Raw genomic sequence first — 17,836 nt, forward strand, 5'->3', positions numbered from 1 at the left:
AATATCTTGCCTCTAAAGGAGAGAGAGAGAGGGAGAGGCATGAACTAAAGCCAAATCATATCCACCAGCCATTGGATGATGAAAGCCTCCCACTCAGCAAGGTTGTAAACAACCGCCCGCTGAAATCTCAGTCTCGAAGTAAAAGAATGAAGGAGGCATAGACACTGCTCTAGGGTACTCTAGGGATAAGACGGGGGCCTATAGACTCCCACCACATACCTAGTTCCAAACAAGTCTGTGAAGGCAAACTTGACCACCCAGACTAGATTCAACTCAAGAAGTGCAGAGACAAAACCATCAAAGCACAGGGCTCACAATTCTGGAACAACCTCAGCCCCCTTCTGAGAAAGTAACCCAATCTACCAGCATTCACTAGATCTCTGACAACCAACCTGTAGTAGGATGCCTATAAACATGAAATGGTTAATTTTGGCATCAACCGTATCTGTAGGGACCAGAAAGCAAACCTCTGCCAACTAAATCACCACCATCTAGCCAGAAGACCATATCCAGAGACTTTTTTGACTGATAATTGCAGCACCATAAGGCAACATTTTAGTACATTACAAAAAACCAACACAAGTAAATAGGAGTATACAAGGTGACCTCTGACTAGATGGCTCAACACTTGGTTCTCGAGAGCCATGACAAACTCCTAGGGCACGTTTGAGCAGGAGGAGGGTGAGACAGTGCCTATCAGGGAAGGATGCTTGCATGCACTTGAATCTTGAAAGGCCCCAACCTTCAAGCCTTCAAGCCATTGTGTCATTGAAAGCAGACACTAGAAAATGAAGGCAATTGTGAATCAATTCTGAGTTGGTCTTGGGCCCTTCGGGAGAAAAACGGAGGGTCCTAATAGCTAGTCGTAGATTTTCTTAGGTATGGTATGTTATGAAATGGAATTTTATGTTTTTTTTACCTCCCGTTGATTGTAGATACATGTAAAGTCTTGTGCGTGTGATATATTGAATCCTGTTTTAATGAATTCTATTTTTAAAATTGTAAATATAGGTATTTATATTTTTATCTTTAATAGCAAATTTGTAATGACAGTTTTACGGTGTAATTATGGTTGCGCCCAGCTGTATTTTGTATTTTATTAATTTTCTGTCTTTTAAGATGAATAATCGCAATAAAGACTTTTCTGAATTGAATTGAATTGAATCAATTCTCTCCATCACTTAGAGTCAGAAGAACATTCTGTTTCAGAAGTCACTGATGACTGTCCTGATAGCTTTTTTTTTTAAAGGTGCTGTACAAGGCTTCTAGGAGGAGTTCAGCTCAGTTTGTTCAAGACTCACATTATGAGAACTAACGTGATAGATGTTTAAACCAATGCTTAAGCTGTTGCTTCTAGCACTCTAGGAGTACCTGAAGCAGCATGTTCATTACTTTTCATCTTAATTGTGAGGCCCACCTCCCCTGAAGGTATGTATGGGTGCGAATGAGGAAGATTTTATCTGCAGCCGGTGCTAGAAAAGCCCAGAGTTTGAAAGCCTTGGGGGAGTTGGCATCTATTTGGTAAAGTACCCACCAGCTCCATTAAGGTGCCCAAGCCTTTAAGAGACTGACAAATTGGTATAAAGTTATATTTAAGGTGGTGGATGTTTTTATACTGCGGTCAAGACGAGTGACCAAACCAAACATTTTTTATATGGTGAAGGACATATGGCGCTGCCTGTCTCCTGGACATACATTCACCTCCATCGGGATGTTACAGGTTGCGATGGACGAAGTATTAAGAGGTATTCAGTAAAAAGCAGTTGTCAACATTTCACACCATAGTGATTGGCACAGGCAGACATAGCACATAAATGCTCCATTGCGAAGACGTATGCATATCACTTAACAAGGCCATAAAGATTAAACAATGATTTTGGGTTCAACATCACTGAGTAACGAACAAGACATATTCAAAAGGCTTACTTTTATTTGAGTATGAAATATAAGTGTTTTGTTTCACCTTTTACAGATACATTTCAAAATTTATTTTTAAAAAGTCAGCAAGAAACACCCTTCTAACTGCTTTGTGATAGTTCTGCAGTCTGTGATTAGGACAATGGTGATTGGTATTGGAATCTCTATCAGTTCAGTGGGGACTAGGGGGGGGAATTCTAATTTCTGGTGCTGACAGTCTGTTTTACAGAAGTGCAAAAAATGACATTCAGCCAAAACAAATGGCATATTTCAAGTCTGCACTTCAAGTTTTTGTTTTTCACAGGGAGATCTGGGCTGCGGAAAGCAGCCTGTATTTCCATGTGACAGGACAGGAGAAAACATGCTGAAATCGGCACAGGAAAAAAAACGATTTCCATATGTTATTCTCCAAAATCTGGCAACACAGCATTATAGACCTCTGAATAGGGCTATAACGGGTTTCAATGGCCCTGTTCCATAGTTATAGACCCGTGCCACCGGTGAGGACAAATAATAAGGGAAGAGGGCCTTAAACAACCTGCATAGCCTAAGACGGAAGGGCCAATAATCTATTAGAACAATCCATCTAATGAGGGTAGAGTGTACTAAAATAATGGCAGGGAGAATAGGAACAATCATTTAGATGTTGTAGCAGAAAGTCTATAACAACTATTATTGGCCCGGAGCCACTCCATTGTTTTCAATAGTGCTCTTAACATTCCAGTGTGTTAATATAGCATTGTAGCCCACTGCTGAGATATATAACGGTGTTAAAGGCCTGAGATGCAGGTAAGGGCCTAAAACAAGGGAGAAGGCCTTCAACAACTGCCATAGTAAGAGGCAGAACAGCTATAATGCTATTAGGACATTCCACTCTTTGAGGGATGTATGACGGTACAACGCGTGGTATTACCACGCGTACCGTTACAACGCAAGTTTTACAACGCAAGTCGTTACAACGACTTGCGTTGGGGGGCACTGGATAGTGAATAGTTTAATTTACTATTCCAACTCCAGTCCCCGTGGATAGTAGGGAAGGTGTTGGATTGTAAATTAAACTATTCCCTATCCTAGAGCGCCCCCCAGCGCAATTCGTTGTAACGAATTGCGTTGTAAAAGTTGCGTGCAAATGGTACCACGTTGTAAAAGTTTCGTGGTAAAGGATGTTCCCCCTCTCTGAGTAATAAACAAAAAAACAGGGATAAGCAGAAAAACAAGCAGTGAAATATTAGAGCAGAAGTTCACTATCAGCAATTATAGTCCTTGAGCCACTTCATTGTCTTCTATGGAGCTCCCAATATTGTTCTGATTTCTTTTATTTCCCAACTACAGTTTATCAGGACCCCATTTACTATAATTCTGATGTAGAGAATTAATAGGCATTTTTTTTCCTGGCTTTTTTTTAAGCCACCTCTTAACCTAGGCTATTTCATTATTTAAGACATCACTACCTTTGGTAGTTGGACCAACATCTTTATTCTTGATATGGGAAAAATTAACTAGAGCTGCAAGCAAAAATACAGATTATAATACATGCAGCTGAAGGCTGTCAAAAGTGGAATTAAATGGCAGCAACCGGGTGAGTGACAGCACCACAGTCATGCTTTCGTTCACCTCCAATGACTGCTTCCGGCTACGCTCTCGCTATCTTGTATGGGTCCCAAGAAGGTGTTCATCTGAAAGTGTTACCCTGGACATGTCAGGAGTGACACATTGTCAAGATGACGCTGCATCTACCTGGCAGACATTGAGGAGTTTCTGCAGCTCCACCATCAGTAGAGCCAACTTCCAGAGTTGGCTCTGTCAGGAAAGGTGGCATAACAGTTGCCCAGTCTATTATCCTAGTTCACCCAAGTATGTAAGGGAACTACTACTTAGACACTGATAGGATGATCCCACTTTAGAGGGCATTGTTAGACTCCTCTTTTTTTGACAGAGTGTCTAACAGAATTAACAGCCACGGGTGAACTTTCCACCGAAATGTTTCTCCGCTCACTATGGCTCTGGTCATGGCAGATGACTCCACTTTGGTGGAGAAACCTCAAAACCTCGCCTTTTCTAAATATATCAGATATTGCATCCTTAGGAGAGATTGCCTGCCAACATGCTATACAAAGTCTGTAGCTACCTGCTAGTATTCAAAGCCCATGTGATAATAATTACTGGGCAGATTAAACTCACAATGTCTGGCTTTATTGATACTGCAAGTACACCATCATAATAAAAATAAAGATAAATTTACTGAGCACTGAAAACCTATAAGGGCAGCTACAGACCTGCCAATTCACACGGTGCTACTATGAGTCACACATTATCGTCTCTCTTCACATGGTCACCAAGTGAAGAGCTGGAAATCCTTCCACAGATTGGGGTCCCAGTTTGTATTATGAGCCTCTGCACAGCCAATGTCTACTATTGGTGTTTAATTCTCCCCAAGACATCAGCTACACCTTAGAAGCTTTTTTGTTGGGAGGAGGGTAGGCTCTAAGTGCTTTATCATCAGTGCTCAATACAAAGTGTCCCTCTTTCCTCACATGGTAAATATATTTTCTAAGTTGGCAGATCAGCAACAAGGCACTTGGAAGCCAGTCCCAAAAACCAAATTATCCTGTATATCACTAATATGTTTTAAGATTTTAAAAGATATTTTCTTTATCTTGTTATTCTACAGGAAATGGTAAGTCATGGAAGTGACCAATCCGAAGGCTGCTTCCATTTACAAGACTTAAACTTTCTTCCTGTTGTCATTCCCAGCCCACCCGGGTCCCGCAGGCCATCTGAAGAATTTCAATATCACATTCTCTCATCAAGATTTTTTGCCTGCGTGAAACTATGTCAGATGGAAAGGAGATGAGGTTTATTAGGAATAATATCAAAGAAAAGTTGGGCTACTGTATTTCATTTGCCCATGCGGTGATGTGATATAAATTAATATGTCAAAGAGACACTTAATGGGTATGGGTTTAATAGCTAACAGAGAGCTTCGCTGAGAATGGTGCAGACAAGTGTCACATTGTACTGCCTTCTACTAAACATAAGCACCTAGATGTGAGTAAGAGGCTTGGAAATGGCAGATTTCATGGCAGGAACCCTAGACATGGAAGATGCTTGGGAAGTGCAGTATTCCAGACAGGGACAGTCGGAAAAGGAAGATGCTTGAGGTCATATTTGAGAGTAGCACACAACACGTGTCTAAAAGGCTTAAGAACAGCAGTATTCCAGTCCTGGATACTGGATATGAGGAAGATGATTGGGGAGGGAACATGGTGCTTGATGGTGGTGACTGGGTGGAGGTAGGACTTCTAAACAAATCTGGATTGACAATCAGAAAAATACAAACGTCCCCAAACCCATGCTTTGATCTCTAGGCTCTGGACACAACCGGTGGGGACATATCTGGCAAGAGTTAAACTAGTGGTTGGTCTTGCTTCTCTGATTTCAGTTCTAACTCACTAGTCTCCAGCTGATGAAACTCATTCATACATGTGACTCATACACAGAGCTTCAAACAGTCTTTGCGAGGCAAACAATGTCAGAAACTGCTTTACTTTTCTTTGTAAGACACTTGGTAGAGTTTTTCGCCCAAGTCCTCCAGCTGTTTCCCAAATTCAAGATCCTGGTACAATCCTTTCGGCACGCTGTTCAGACCATGAAGCAATCCGAAAAGGCAGCCAGCAACAGCTCCAGTGGCTGCACTCTCACCTGAAGAATGAGACGATAAGTCATATAAGGGCCTGGCACATCCAAAGTACACTTCATAAAAATGTTAACACAATACAGATATCAATGCGGGTTGAAAGTGATAAGTGGAGTAGGCTAAAACGGAAAACCTTCCTAGGCATGTCTGGCTGAACTAAATCCAGGATCAGTTGGATGAATTGAATATTAAAACACTTTGGTCCTCACTGGTCCAATTAATAGGTCGGCTATGAAAAGAATGTGAGAAGTTTATACAAAGCACAATCTGGACAGAGTGGGTGACAAAGCACCTAATGGTACCCATGCTCTAAATTACTTCCTGCACAAACTTACCTGGGGATATCTACGTTCTCCTTGTTATCCATATCTTATTGATGAGAACACATTTCTCAAGTCTTTGCTTAGGTCAACCACCCTTCAAGTCTACATTGAGAGTTTGGTGCTGATGGAGCGAGATTCAGAATAATATTTTGTTCTGGTTCGCAAAGTTAAACTTCCATAATAATATAACAGTATTAACTGATTTGTGATGAATTATTAACCAACCTAGTTTTTAAAATGCATTTACACAACATGAGGGACTAACTTATGTGCTCTTTGTTGCAAAAGCAAGTGCGTTGAAAAATAATAAACTAATCTAGTCTATTGTCTTTGTCAGTATTAAATGCGGCTGTTTAATTAATGGCATGTGCTTATTTGTGTGCTTATGTTATGTCTTTACGTCTTTTATGTGGCATAAGTTTGTGGAGAATCCTGCGGCCTATAGAAGAAGGTTGATATGAAACGCAGCTTTGTGTGCTCATCTAGGTAACATAAATTAATGGGCTAATAATTAGCAAAGGAGGTGGGTAACAGAATGGGTCTCAATTCTTTAATTAATTGATGTCTTGTGTTTGTTTAAATAATAGTTTTCAAGTGAGGCCTAAGGCCTGAAAAGAAATGGCAGTGGTCGTGAAACTTGTCCAGAGTGGAGCCTTGTATTCGCACAGCAGTGGAAACATTTACCACGTTGTTGGTTTTGACAGAAAAATGCAGACTATTAACTGTGCTGAACGTGCACTTGGTGAAGATGGCTCAGGGACAGGAAACCAAGCGACATTGCCAAGGTTAGGAAGTCGTGGACTGTATCTCGAAAGAAAATGTTTCTCTTTTGAGGAAGCCAAAAGACGTGCAAGCAAAAGGACAATAGGGCTTAAGAGAAGCCTGAACTTGGTTTGGAAACGGAGATGACCTAATGTTTTAATCGTGGACTGACATGGCATAGCCAATGAGCGGCGTGGATTTCAGAGAAATTATACAATTTGTAGAAAGTTTAGCTAGACAGAAAGGTATAAAACTTGGCCCCTTTGACAGGAGGGCGCTTCTCGCTTTCCGATTCCTGAAGGGCGTGTCGTGCTGTTGGACTTTTGGCACACGGTAGGATAATAGGGCTTAAATGACTTTCTATTAGGTGAAGTGAGATTTAGACAGGGAAATAGAATTTAGAGAATGAAAACTGTTATTTTTTGTAACTCATGCTAACTGAATTTCCTTTGAAGTGTCGGTCTAATATGCTTTCTCAAACAGCATTTTTGCTAATAAAATAATGATTCTAAAGAGAATGCTCTTTCTTGAATAATAAAGATAATAAAAATTAGATTTTTGAAACGACAAGCTGGTCTTGTTTATTCATGGTCTAGTTACCATCAGCTGATCCATTTACCTAAGTGACTTAATTAAAATGATATTTGTTTAAAACCAAGGTAAGAAATGATAAACTGCAGATGTATATAAAACTGTAAATAGTTTGTGAATAGTTCTGTTATGCCTATGTTATGTCTTTACGTATTTTATGTGGCATAAGTTCGTGGAGAATCCTGCGGCCTATAGAAGAAGGTTGATATGAAACGCAGCTTTGTGTGCTCAGCTAGGTAACATAAATTAATGGGTTAATAATTAGCAAAGGGGTGGGTAACAGAATGGGTCTCAATTCTTTAATTAATTGATGTCTTGTGTTTATTTAAATAATAGTTTTCGAGTGAGGCCTAAGGCCTGAAAAGAAATGGCAGTGGTCGTGAAACTTGTCCAGAGTGGAGCCTTGTATTCGCACAGCAGTGGAAACATTTACCACGTTGTTGGTTTTGACAGAAACATGCAGACTATTAACTGTGCATAACGTGCACTTGGTGAAGATGGCTCAGGGACAGCAAACCAAGCGACCAAGCCAAGGTTTGGAAGTCGTGGACTGTATCTCGAAAGAAAATGTTTCTCTTTTGAGGAAGCCAAAAGACGTGCAAGCAAAAGGACAATAGGGCAATAGGGCTTAAGAGAAGCCTGAACTTCATCTTCCTCTCTCTGTCTGCAACATGCTTTTAACCATGTGTCTTTTTTCTTATCACTTGCCTCATCTTGTAAATCTTTTACTCCTTGCCATGTCTCAACTACAGATGTTAGCATAAGTGAGTTCAAAACATGTTCCTTGGAACAAGCTCATGATCTGTTACCAGTGATTGGGTGAGAACAAAAGTTCACCGAAGAAGAAACTGTCTAGTACCCAGGTGGCAAAAGGCAAGACAGGTGATACTTGTCACAACAAATGCAGTGAAGTGTAGAGGTTTGAAAAGGTGGATTCATGCAAGTCACACCATTCGAGTAGCTCCACCTGAACATCTGGACAATTCAATTGCGAATGAGGCGTTGAATGAAGACATTGAAGAAATTGTGATTCAAGACTCTGAAAATGATGAAGATCTTCTAGAAAAAGAAGCAGAAGAAGAGTCTGATCAAGAGGTGATTCAAGATCCGGAGAGTATTGAAAAGCAGATTGGAAGCTCTGAAGGCAGGAATGGTAATTCTGAAACTGGGAAGTTGGAAGTAATTGAAGAAGAAGAAGATGCAATTCCGAGTACCAGCTATAAGGATGATGTTCCTAACAGAGTGAAACTGCCGAGTAAAGAAGTGCCTGAATCTAAAGCTGAGATCACAGAAAGTGAAACAGATGAAAGTGATGATGAATCCAAACTAAGAAGTTCAAGAAAAAGAGCTTGGAGAGCAGAGTGTAACCTGACTGAACCAAAGAAGAAATTATCAAGAAAAGGAGATAACTGGCCAAATGAAAATGAGAGTCTAAAATTTAAATTAATAAACAGATCAAAAGAGCAGGTTAATGAAATATCAAGTCAAAAAGGAGATTCTGATAAGAAAAATCAGTCAGGAAAGAAAATAGAGGTGATTAGCAGAAGGGCAAAGAGAGTGATTAAACCTAATCAGAAGTACAAGTCGCCTGAATGGTCATATATCTTGATTCCACCAGTAATAGAAGTAAGTAGTAGTAGTCTGGAAGACTTAGATGACATTTGTGACAATGATTGATTTTGTTTCCATATAGAGTTGAACATTTTTACTTGGCATAAGGCTGAAGAAATTGTGTTAGGTAACACAAGGTCGAAGAAATTGTGTTAGCTGGAAAAACACATTGATGTAAGACGTAAGGTCGAAGAAAAGCTGTTAGAAAGTAGGGTTTTCTTTAAAAAAAAAAAAAACAGGGGCTGTGTATATTTAGAAATTTGATAGAATTTTTTGAATTTTGATTTTTTTTGTAAGGCTCTTGTTTTAAAGTAAAGATGCCTTCTGTTAACAATAACTCGAGATGTTCTATTCTAAGGAGATGTTGCAAAATGTCTTCTATATGTGTGATTTTATTAGTTTTGGTTTGGTTAATTTTAGCTGTCATTTTTCCTTTTGGCATCGATAAAGAAGAATACAAGACTAATATGACTAGTAAAGTTGTAGCAAAACAAGATAATCATAATGTTGTAGGCAAATCTAATAGAGTTATTGAGCACAAACCAGAGATCCACCAAGATAGATCTGTTGGTGATTTTTCTAGTAATACTTTTTCAAGACTCTTATCTGAATATGTTAAGGTTATGGATGTTAAGGACTGTTACATTTGTGTGAAACTACCCGCTTCTGTTTCTGAGGGGGTCACAGATAATAAGCTTCCCCTTACTTATGGCATCACTTGCAGTGTAATTGCTAGTTTATTTTATCAGACAGGTCCCTTAGAATACTATTATTCAAACTATGATGAGATTTTTGCAAATCTAAAAGTTGATAAAAGCTTGAATAAACATAAACATGCTAAACAGATGAGGGAATTTTTCATTGTAACTAATGAACTTACTTATGAGTATGCTTTTAGAAATAATTTAACATGTAAATTGAGAACTGAAGAGAAATCTTTCTTAAACTTGGTTGAAGATAGAAGGGCGATTTATAAACGGAATGAGATGCTGAAACAAACCAAATCAAAGTTTTGGCAAATTGAGGATGAAAAACTGAATGGTAGAACTGAAAATGTTGCTATTCACATAGATAAACCTGTTAGTGGCCAGCTTTATATTCGGAGAGATAATACTCAATTTGATAATTATTTTCTTGGTGCGAGTCAATGTGAAGACACTTATCAAATTGTGGGTGGATGGGGATTTAAAGGTGGCAAAGATCCAATTTTTCCTGGAATTTATTTTGTGTGTGGAAATAAGGCCTATTATAATCTCCCCGATCACTGGTATGGCACTTGCTATATCGGATTAGTTTTTCCAAATATTTTTCATGTAGATAGAAATGCAAAGGGTTCATTTGAAATTAGCAATCATCCGAGTAGATTTAAAAGGGAAAGTTTTTCAGAAATTTTGGGAGATATTTTTGGTGCAGTAATACCTTTTGTGGGTATAACCCTGAATGCAGTTAAAATCAGAAACATGTCTACTATTGTTGACAGATTGTCTACTAATACTGCTAGTGGTTTCCAATTAGTCGATACTGAACTTATTGCCATGAGATAGATGGTTATGCAGAACCGTCTTGCTCTTGACATTCTTTTAGCTAAAGAGGGAGGAGTTTGTGGAATTTTGCATGTCCAGCATTGTTGTACATATATTCCAGATAAAAGTCAAAACATTGAGATGTGTATCAAAAACATTACAGAATTACATTCAGAAATTGTACCTTTAGAAGATGAAGATTTTTCAGAACGTTTGAGCAAAAGATCTGCAGCAATCAAAACCTGATTTCAAGAGATTGGTAGATCAATTTTAGGCAAAATATTGTGTCCTTTATTAGCTATAGTTTTTGTGATATTTTTGTTCAAAATTAGTTGCATGTTACACAAGAGAAAGAAGTATCTTAGAGAAAAGAAGAGGATTTACAAGCTCAGAAAAGAACAGGAGAAAGAGATAGAATTAGAAGAGTTTCGTAGGTCACAATATGAGTGTTACAAACAAACAGCAGAATCGAAAGTTTAGAAACACTAATACTGTGATTGTCCAAAACATGTTCAAGGGTATATTAAAATTTTGCTAAAATTTTGGGTGTAGTTTGGTGATTTTGAAATCACCAGATGAGGGAGTTGATGGAGCGAGATTCAGAATAATATTTTGTTCTGGCTCGCAAAGTTAAACTTCCATAATAATATAACCGTATTAACTGATTTGTGATGAATTATTAACCAACCTAGTTTTTAAAATGCATTTACACAACATGAGGGACTAACTTATGTGCTCTTTGTTGCAAAAGCAAGTGCGTTGAAAAATAATAAACTAATCTAGTCTATTGTCTTTGTCAGTATTAAATGCGGCTGTTTAATTAATGGCATGTGCTTATTTGTGTGCTTATGTTATGTCTTTACGTCTTTTATGTGGCATAAGTTTGTGGAGAATCCTGCGGCCTATAGAAGAAGGTTGATATGAAATGCAGCTTTGTGTGCTCATCTAGGTAACATAAATGAATGAGTTAATAATTAGCAAAGGGGGTGGGTAACATAATGGGTCTCAATTCTTTAATTAATTGATGTCTTGTGTTTGTTTAAATAATAGTTTTCAAGTGAGGCCTAAGGCCTGAAAAGAAATGGCAGTGGTCGTGAAACTTGTCCAGAGTGGAGCCTTGTATTCGCACAGCAGTGGAAACATTTACCACGTTGTTGGTTTTGACAGAAAAAAGCACACTATTAACTGCGCTGAACGTGCACTTGGTGAAGATGGCTCAGGGACAGGAAACCAAGCGACATTGCCAAGGTTAGGAAGTCGTGGACTTTATCTCTAAAGAAAAATTTTCTCTTTTGAGGAAGCCAAAAGACGTGCAAGCAAAAGGACAATAGGGCTTAAGAGAAGCCTGAACTTGGTTTGGAAACGGAGATGACCTAATGTTTTAATCGTGGACTGACATGGCATAGCCAATGAGCGGCATGGATTTCAGAGAAATTATACAATTTGTAGAAAGTTTAGCTAGACAGAAAGGTATAAAACTTGGCCCCTTTGACAGAAGGGCGCTTCTCGCTTTCCGATTCCTGAAGGGCGTGTTGTGCTGTTGGACTTTTGGCGCACGTAAGGATAATAGGGCTTACATGACTTTCTATTAGGTGAAGTGAGATTTAGACAGGGAAATAGAATTTAGGGAATGGAAACTGTTATTTTCTTTAACTCATGCTAACTGAATTGCCTTTGAAGTGTCGGTCTAATATGCTTTCTCAAACAGCATTTTTGCTAATAACATAATGATTCTAAAAAGAATGCTCTTTCTTGAATAATAAAGATAATAAAAATTAGATTTTTGAAACGACAAGCTGGTCTTGTTTATTCATGGTCTAGTTACCATCAGCTGATCCATTTACCTAAGTGACTTAATTAAAATGATATTTGTTTAAAACCAAGGTAAGAAATGATAAACTGCAGATGTATATAAAACTGTAAATAGTTTGTGAATAGTTCTGTTTAATTAGGTCACATGATTCAGTCGCCCAAAAATTGTCTCGTTGGTTTATGGGCCTTGTGAGTGATTTATGATTAATGGTGAATATTGTGGAGTTGGGTAGCGTTGGTGAGACAGTTTTTCCTTAGGGGCGCTGGATCAGTGGCATGAATATGATCTAAATTAGCTTATCAATGCCCTTCAAGTGGATCAGCCAGGTAAAGGAGGCTTGCTTTATCTTATTCTATGTCTTCTATGAGAGATTACGGAGGTCCTGGACTGACCCAATATTACAGCGACTATCGGGTGAATATTATCACAATAGATCTCAAAACCCAAGCAGGCAAAGCCCAACGAATGAACATTTTGAAATACAAATTGTTGGCGATTGTTAGCAATGCAAGACATAGTACACATAACTGCATTATTTGTCTATACTGGATGGCCCCTTTAAGAATGGGTGCAGAAGTGTCCCTGTTGCAATGGTGGTGCTGTCAATGATGAGTTAACCTGTTGCAGGATGGAATGTGCCACACTTTATCGGCTGCGCATGGTGCTTAAAAGGGGACTGATTGGAGCCTGTGTTGATTTGTGATCTATTTACATTATTTTATTTGCGTTTTTAGCACTCCTTTGGGAAACCTATTGCATTTTTCCTGCAGCTTTTTCTTATTTTCTTAATTTGCTTTTACAGTATATAGTATATATCAAATTATGCAATAATAAATATGATGATAAAAAATTACCCTGTCCTAAGTCGCATGGGTTTTTTAATAAAGGCATAATTACAAAAGAGCTATATATTAAATTGCAAAATTATTGTGTTTATAAAACATTCAAACATTCCAGGGGCTTTGGTCTTGCCGTTCAGACTGACATTTTTTGTTTAGCTGTACCAACTCCTCCTCAATCCCCCCATAGGTTTCCTCTAAGCTCCAGGCCTAGGCAGCCACACACTTTGGGCCTCATTTACTATATTTTGATGCTCTGAGCAGAGCAAGCCTTCCTGCTGCACTGCTGTGCGTTAATATAAAAGGACAGGAATGCGCTGTATCTACAATATACAGTGCATTCCTGTCCTTCTCCCCTGCATCAGTGCACAAACAGCAGCAGTGTGCCAAAGTAGACACCCTTGTGCCATGGAGAAAGGGGGCCGGCGTAGCAAGGATGATTGTTTGTGTGCAGGAAGAGAGACCTTCCTGAACATAAACAATCATTAAAGGTGATCTGTTCCCTCTATGTATGCTGCAGAAGGTAGCACACATAGAAAGAGCAAAAAACAAGGAGAAATAAAGGTTTTTTCCTCGTTGCGCCACTCCGGATTCTGACGCATTCCCAGGTTTGCAACACTATGTAAATCTGGGAATGTGTAGGTTCCATGGATGTTGCGTGGGAGCAACGACAGAAACACCCATGGAATGCCCCTCTCACGCAGAGTAACGCTTGAATGGGACCCATATTTACAAGGCCATAAAAATTCATGCAGGGTGACTTTACGTGGCCTTGTAAATATGGGCAGCCACACAGCTCCGCCGGTGGGTCTAAATAAGTGACGCATCGGCTCACAATGGGCTTGTAAATGAGACCCTGTGAGGCTTATATACATGGACCTTGTGCTGCCGGTGCTTCTCTTTTTGTGTCGCACCGGCATCGCATATTGCTGCCCCATATTTATAAGGACACGTAAAGCCATCCTTCGTGGCTTTTCGTGTCGTTGTAAATACGGCCCCTTTACATGCAGCACTTTGCGTGAAAGGGTCATGCCATGGGTGTTGCTGTGGGTGTTCCCAAGCAGCACCCATGGCTTCTTCCGCATTTCCAGATTTATGAGAAATTGTAAACCTGTAAATGTTTCAGAATGCTACGCCTCCCCAGTAGAGGCGTAGGGAGGTGAAACAAGGAGAAATGTTTCCATTTCTCCTCAATTTTTCCTTATTCAATGTGTGCTGCATTCTGCAGCACACATAGAAAGAGGAAATCACCTCTTGTGATTGCTTTTGTGCAGGAAGGTGTCCCCTCCTGCACAATAACAATCTCCCCGCAACGGAGGCACCCTTGCACCATGGTGCAAGGGTGCCTGTTTCAGCGCATGGCAGCCAATTGTGCACCAGCGCAGGAGAGAGCACAGGGATCCGTCATATCCTAGTAGATATGACAAATCCCTGTGCTTTGTAAGTGGCTCAGTGAGGTGCAGCAAAATGGCTTGCAGCACCGCGCTGAGTCACTTTGTTGTAAATAAGGCCTTGTGTGTTTTCCACCTCGCAGGGGGGCTTATGGAGGACTCAAAACAGCGAATCGTCCTGCTGAATTGTGTGATGTGGAATTGTGTGGTACGTGGAAAGAAGCGGGGGTGATACAATAAGAGCTGAAGAGCATATTTTAAAATGCCCCTGGTTGGAGGTTCAGGTTTACTGCAGGACACCGTGAGCGCTACTAAATGTGGCGAGAGTAAAGTGCCCTATTCATGAAAACAAGAACACACCGTCCTTTGTTAGCCTGCCTATTAATGAGCGAGCTTGTGTGCTTCTTAGCTGAGGAAACAAATTCCAAATGAGCGACGAGCACTCTTTTGGAAAAAAGTAGGTGTTGCTGCTGGGGCCTTCGCCGTATTCTGCTGGGAGGTGCAGAGTCCCTCTCGAACTTGAAGGCACAAGGCTCCATCAGTGTAATCAAAGAATTTCCCTTGCTTTAGATATCAATCATACTCTCATTATCACCACAACTCAAATATACTATCAAATGATACACCCACTACCAACTGTGAATTTAAGCACAAAGAAACTGAAAAAAAACCAAATTAGAAAAAATATATCAATTTATTCAATACAATCATAAAACACATATAAAAACATAATCAACTATATAGATCATCTCAATAATTTCCCAAATATTTCATGAACACAATTAAAAACAATTAAAAAACAAAAAGAGACAATAATAGGTGAATCAATGTGGAAATATCCTAGATTATTAATTCATTTGGATTTATAATCACTGTTGGGTAAGAATCAAAAATACCCTCCTCCACTATACAAGCCATCATCCCAAATCCCAATAGGACAACATACCTTTTGGTCAGTTCCTTCGTCTCCGAAGGAACTGTTCCTCTCTAACTGATTTTTATAAGCATTCCGAGACTCTCAAACTTAAACTAAAAGATAGGGGATATCCTAAAAAAATTAAATAACCATTCCTATAAAAGAGCACGCTTTTATAATAGGGATAGCATGTTTGATGATTCACATAAGAAAAAATCTACAGATACAACAGCTAACAAAATTGTTTTTGTGAGTCAATTTTCAAATATGAGCAATAAGATTAAAAATATCATCATTTCCAGCTGAATGCTGCTTAACAATGGTGAAGCGTCAGTGTTAGAACGCCCCATCTTTGCATTTAAACGTAATGACAATTTGAAAAAGAATTTAATACAAACTTATAGAGAGCCCGGAGGAATGAGACAACTGAACCTGGAAGGGAGCAAAGTGATGGGCAATTATAAATGCGGTAACTGCGAGAGCTGTAAGCAATGTATAGAAGGAAAGAGCATTACGCATAATAACCAGACCATTATTGCTAAAGATTTAAACAACTGCAGAAGTAAGAACTTAGTCTACCTACTGTTGTGCCCTTGTAAACTAGGTTATATAGGCGAGACAGGACGAGAATTTAGGACACGCCTGACGGAGCACAAATCTGCCATCAGGAATAGTAAACTTAATGCACCCTTAGTGGAACATTATTTGCAAAAAAATCATACATTCGAGGATATTAGCTGGTTTATACCAGAAAGAAATAATGGTAGCAACCGAGGAGGAGATATGACCACTAAACGCAAAGAACGCGAACAATGGTACATATCGATCTTAAATACAGTAAGAAACGGGCTGAACTCAAAAGAGGATTGGGAAAAATTTATTAATTAACCCCCTCCTGTTTCTGTAATATAGATAAGTAGGTATCCCTAAGTAGATACACAATTGGGTCTACCTTTATATCAAGTACAGATGCTCTGCATGGCTGGGGTGTCTACCCGCTACGTGGTTGTCGTCCGGCCGGCACCACGTCTTGAATGGCCACCTCATACTCTGAGTTCATCACATAGGGACATGTACCCTTCGATGCCACCTTGTGTGCATAATACAAAAAATCTTTTTTACATTCCCCACACGGAGTCACCTAATAGACCTCACGGAGCAATTTGTCCGCAAGGGGGTTAAATGTTACGACATTTATTGCCCGTATTTCCAATGAACCCCCATGATTGACGAAAAGAAGTGGGCAACCGCTTGCAATCTCTATGTATAAATCGTGATATGTTTATTTTTTATATATCCTCCGATAACATTTTATACATTTTGCCAATCATCATTTTAGGTTGTGCACTGTAAGATACATACATATGCATACAACAACTTTATTTAAAAGAACTATTCGTCGTTCTTTAAGATCATAACCCCGAAGGCGTTGTCTCAAAATTGTCGTATTACATTATTCCATGTGGGACAATAGGGGCAGGCGCTGGTAAAATCATGAGAGGGATACACTATAGACAATACGGTAACTCAAGACCGTTTCCAGGATAGTCGCACAACGTCATGATGCGACTAGTAGGCGACTACGACGTAGCGTCCATAGAACTTTACAGGTGTTCGGCGTCTGAAACAAGCCGTGCACGTATTTAAAGACCGGCACACTACGGGAGGGCATTTCTTACACCGCCCTGGGTCGGACGCACAAACGCTTTACAAACTTTCAAGGTACGTGATCGTCTAGCAGCTTATGAGGGGGACCTATTCTCCAGACAGTATTACCGCATAGTAATTGCTGACATCCAACGCTATATCTTTAGAGCGTTTGAAAGTGCGGTCAAATTGGGCAAACTTTGTTTATTCTTTCTCTAAGGTTTTCCGTAACTGGATACCGAAAAAAGGCAAAAACGTGCTTTGGACTTATCGCGGCACATCAAAACGGCTATATATCGTCTATACGTTTGAATTACATGCCCAATCAGATACGAGACTGAAGGTAAATTTCTATGAACCCGACAAGTAGGAAAGCAATGTGGCGATTGGGAGGGGATTAAGGCATTCTTGTACTCATAACAACATTAGCGAAATCTTTTTCACCCCCCGTCTCTAGATCTTTAAAAAGACTTCCGATCTGCACAAATGAAGGTGTGGATCTTGTCTATTGACGCCACCCACATCATTAATGCCCAAAACAATGCCATTGAAAATCTTTTTGAGGTGACATATGGTCCATGAGAAACTAGGCCGACAGAATTATTGATCAAAACAGGTAATCACCATCAGATCTTATATGCCTAGGGAACTGCTAACATAGAGCTGTACCTATGGTACCTATCTGTGGCAATTAGGAGATAGAGACACATATACATACATTTTTTATATCCCATTGCAGCAATTGAAGACATCTTTTAGCGAAATCCACGAAACCTTTTGCTGTCCTGTACCGGATTATAAATACA

At 39.5% G+C, this 17,836-nt stretch overlaps 1 protein-coding gene across 2 annotated transcripts in view; it reads right to left on the reverse strand.

The window, feature by feature from the left end:
* Window positions 1–1,912: 1,912 nt before the first annotated feature.
* Window positions 1,913–17,836, reverse strand: part of ADPRHL1 (ADP-ribosylhydrolase like 1) — a 290,079-nt gene continuing 274,155 nt past the window's right edge. For both annotated transcript variants that reach the window (XM_078658054.1, XM_078658053.1), the window contains one exon: window positions 1,913–5,619. In XM_078658054.1, the coding sequence (XP_078514180.1) occupies window positions 5,462–5,619 (158 nt within the window). In that variant the 3' untranslated portion in view covers window positions 1,913–5,461. The remainder of the gene's footprint in view (window positions 5,620–17,836) is intronic.

The sequence above is a fragment of the Lissotriton helveticus genome, chromosome 8 (assembly GCF_964261635.1).
Source record: "Lissotriton helveticus chromosome 8, aLisHel1.1, whole genome shotgun sequence".
NCBI classification, from domain to species: domain Eukaryota; kingdom Metazoa; phylum Chordata; class Amphibia; order Caudata; family Salamandridae; genus Lissotriton; species Lissotriton helveticus.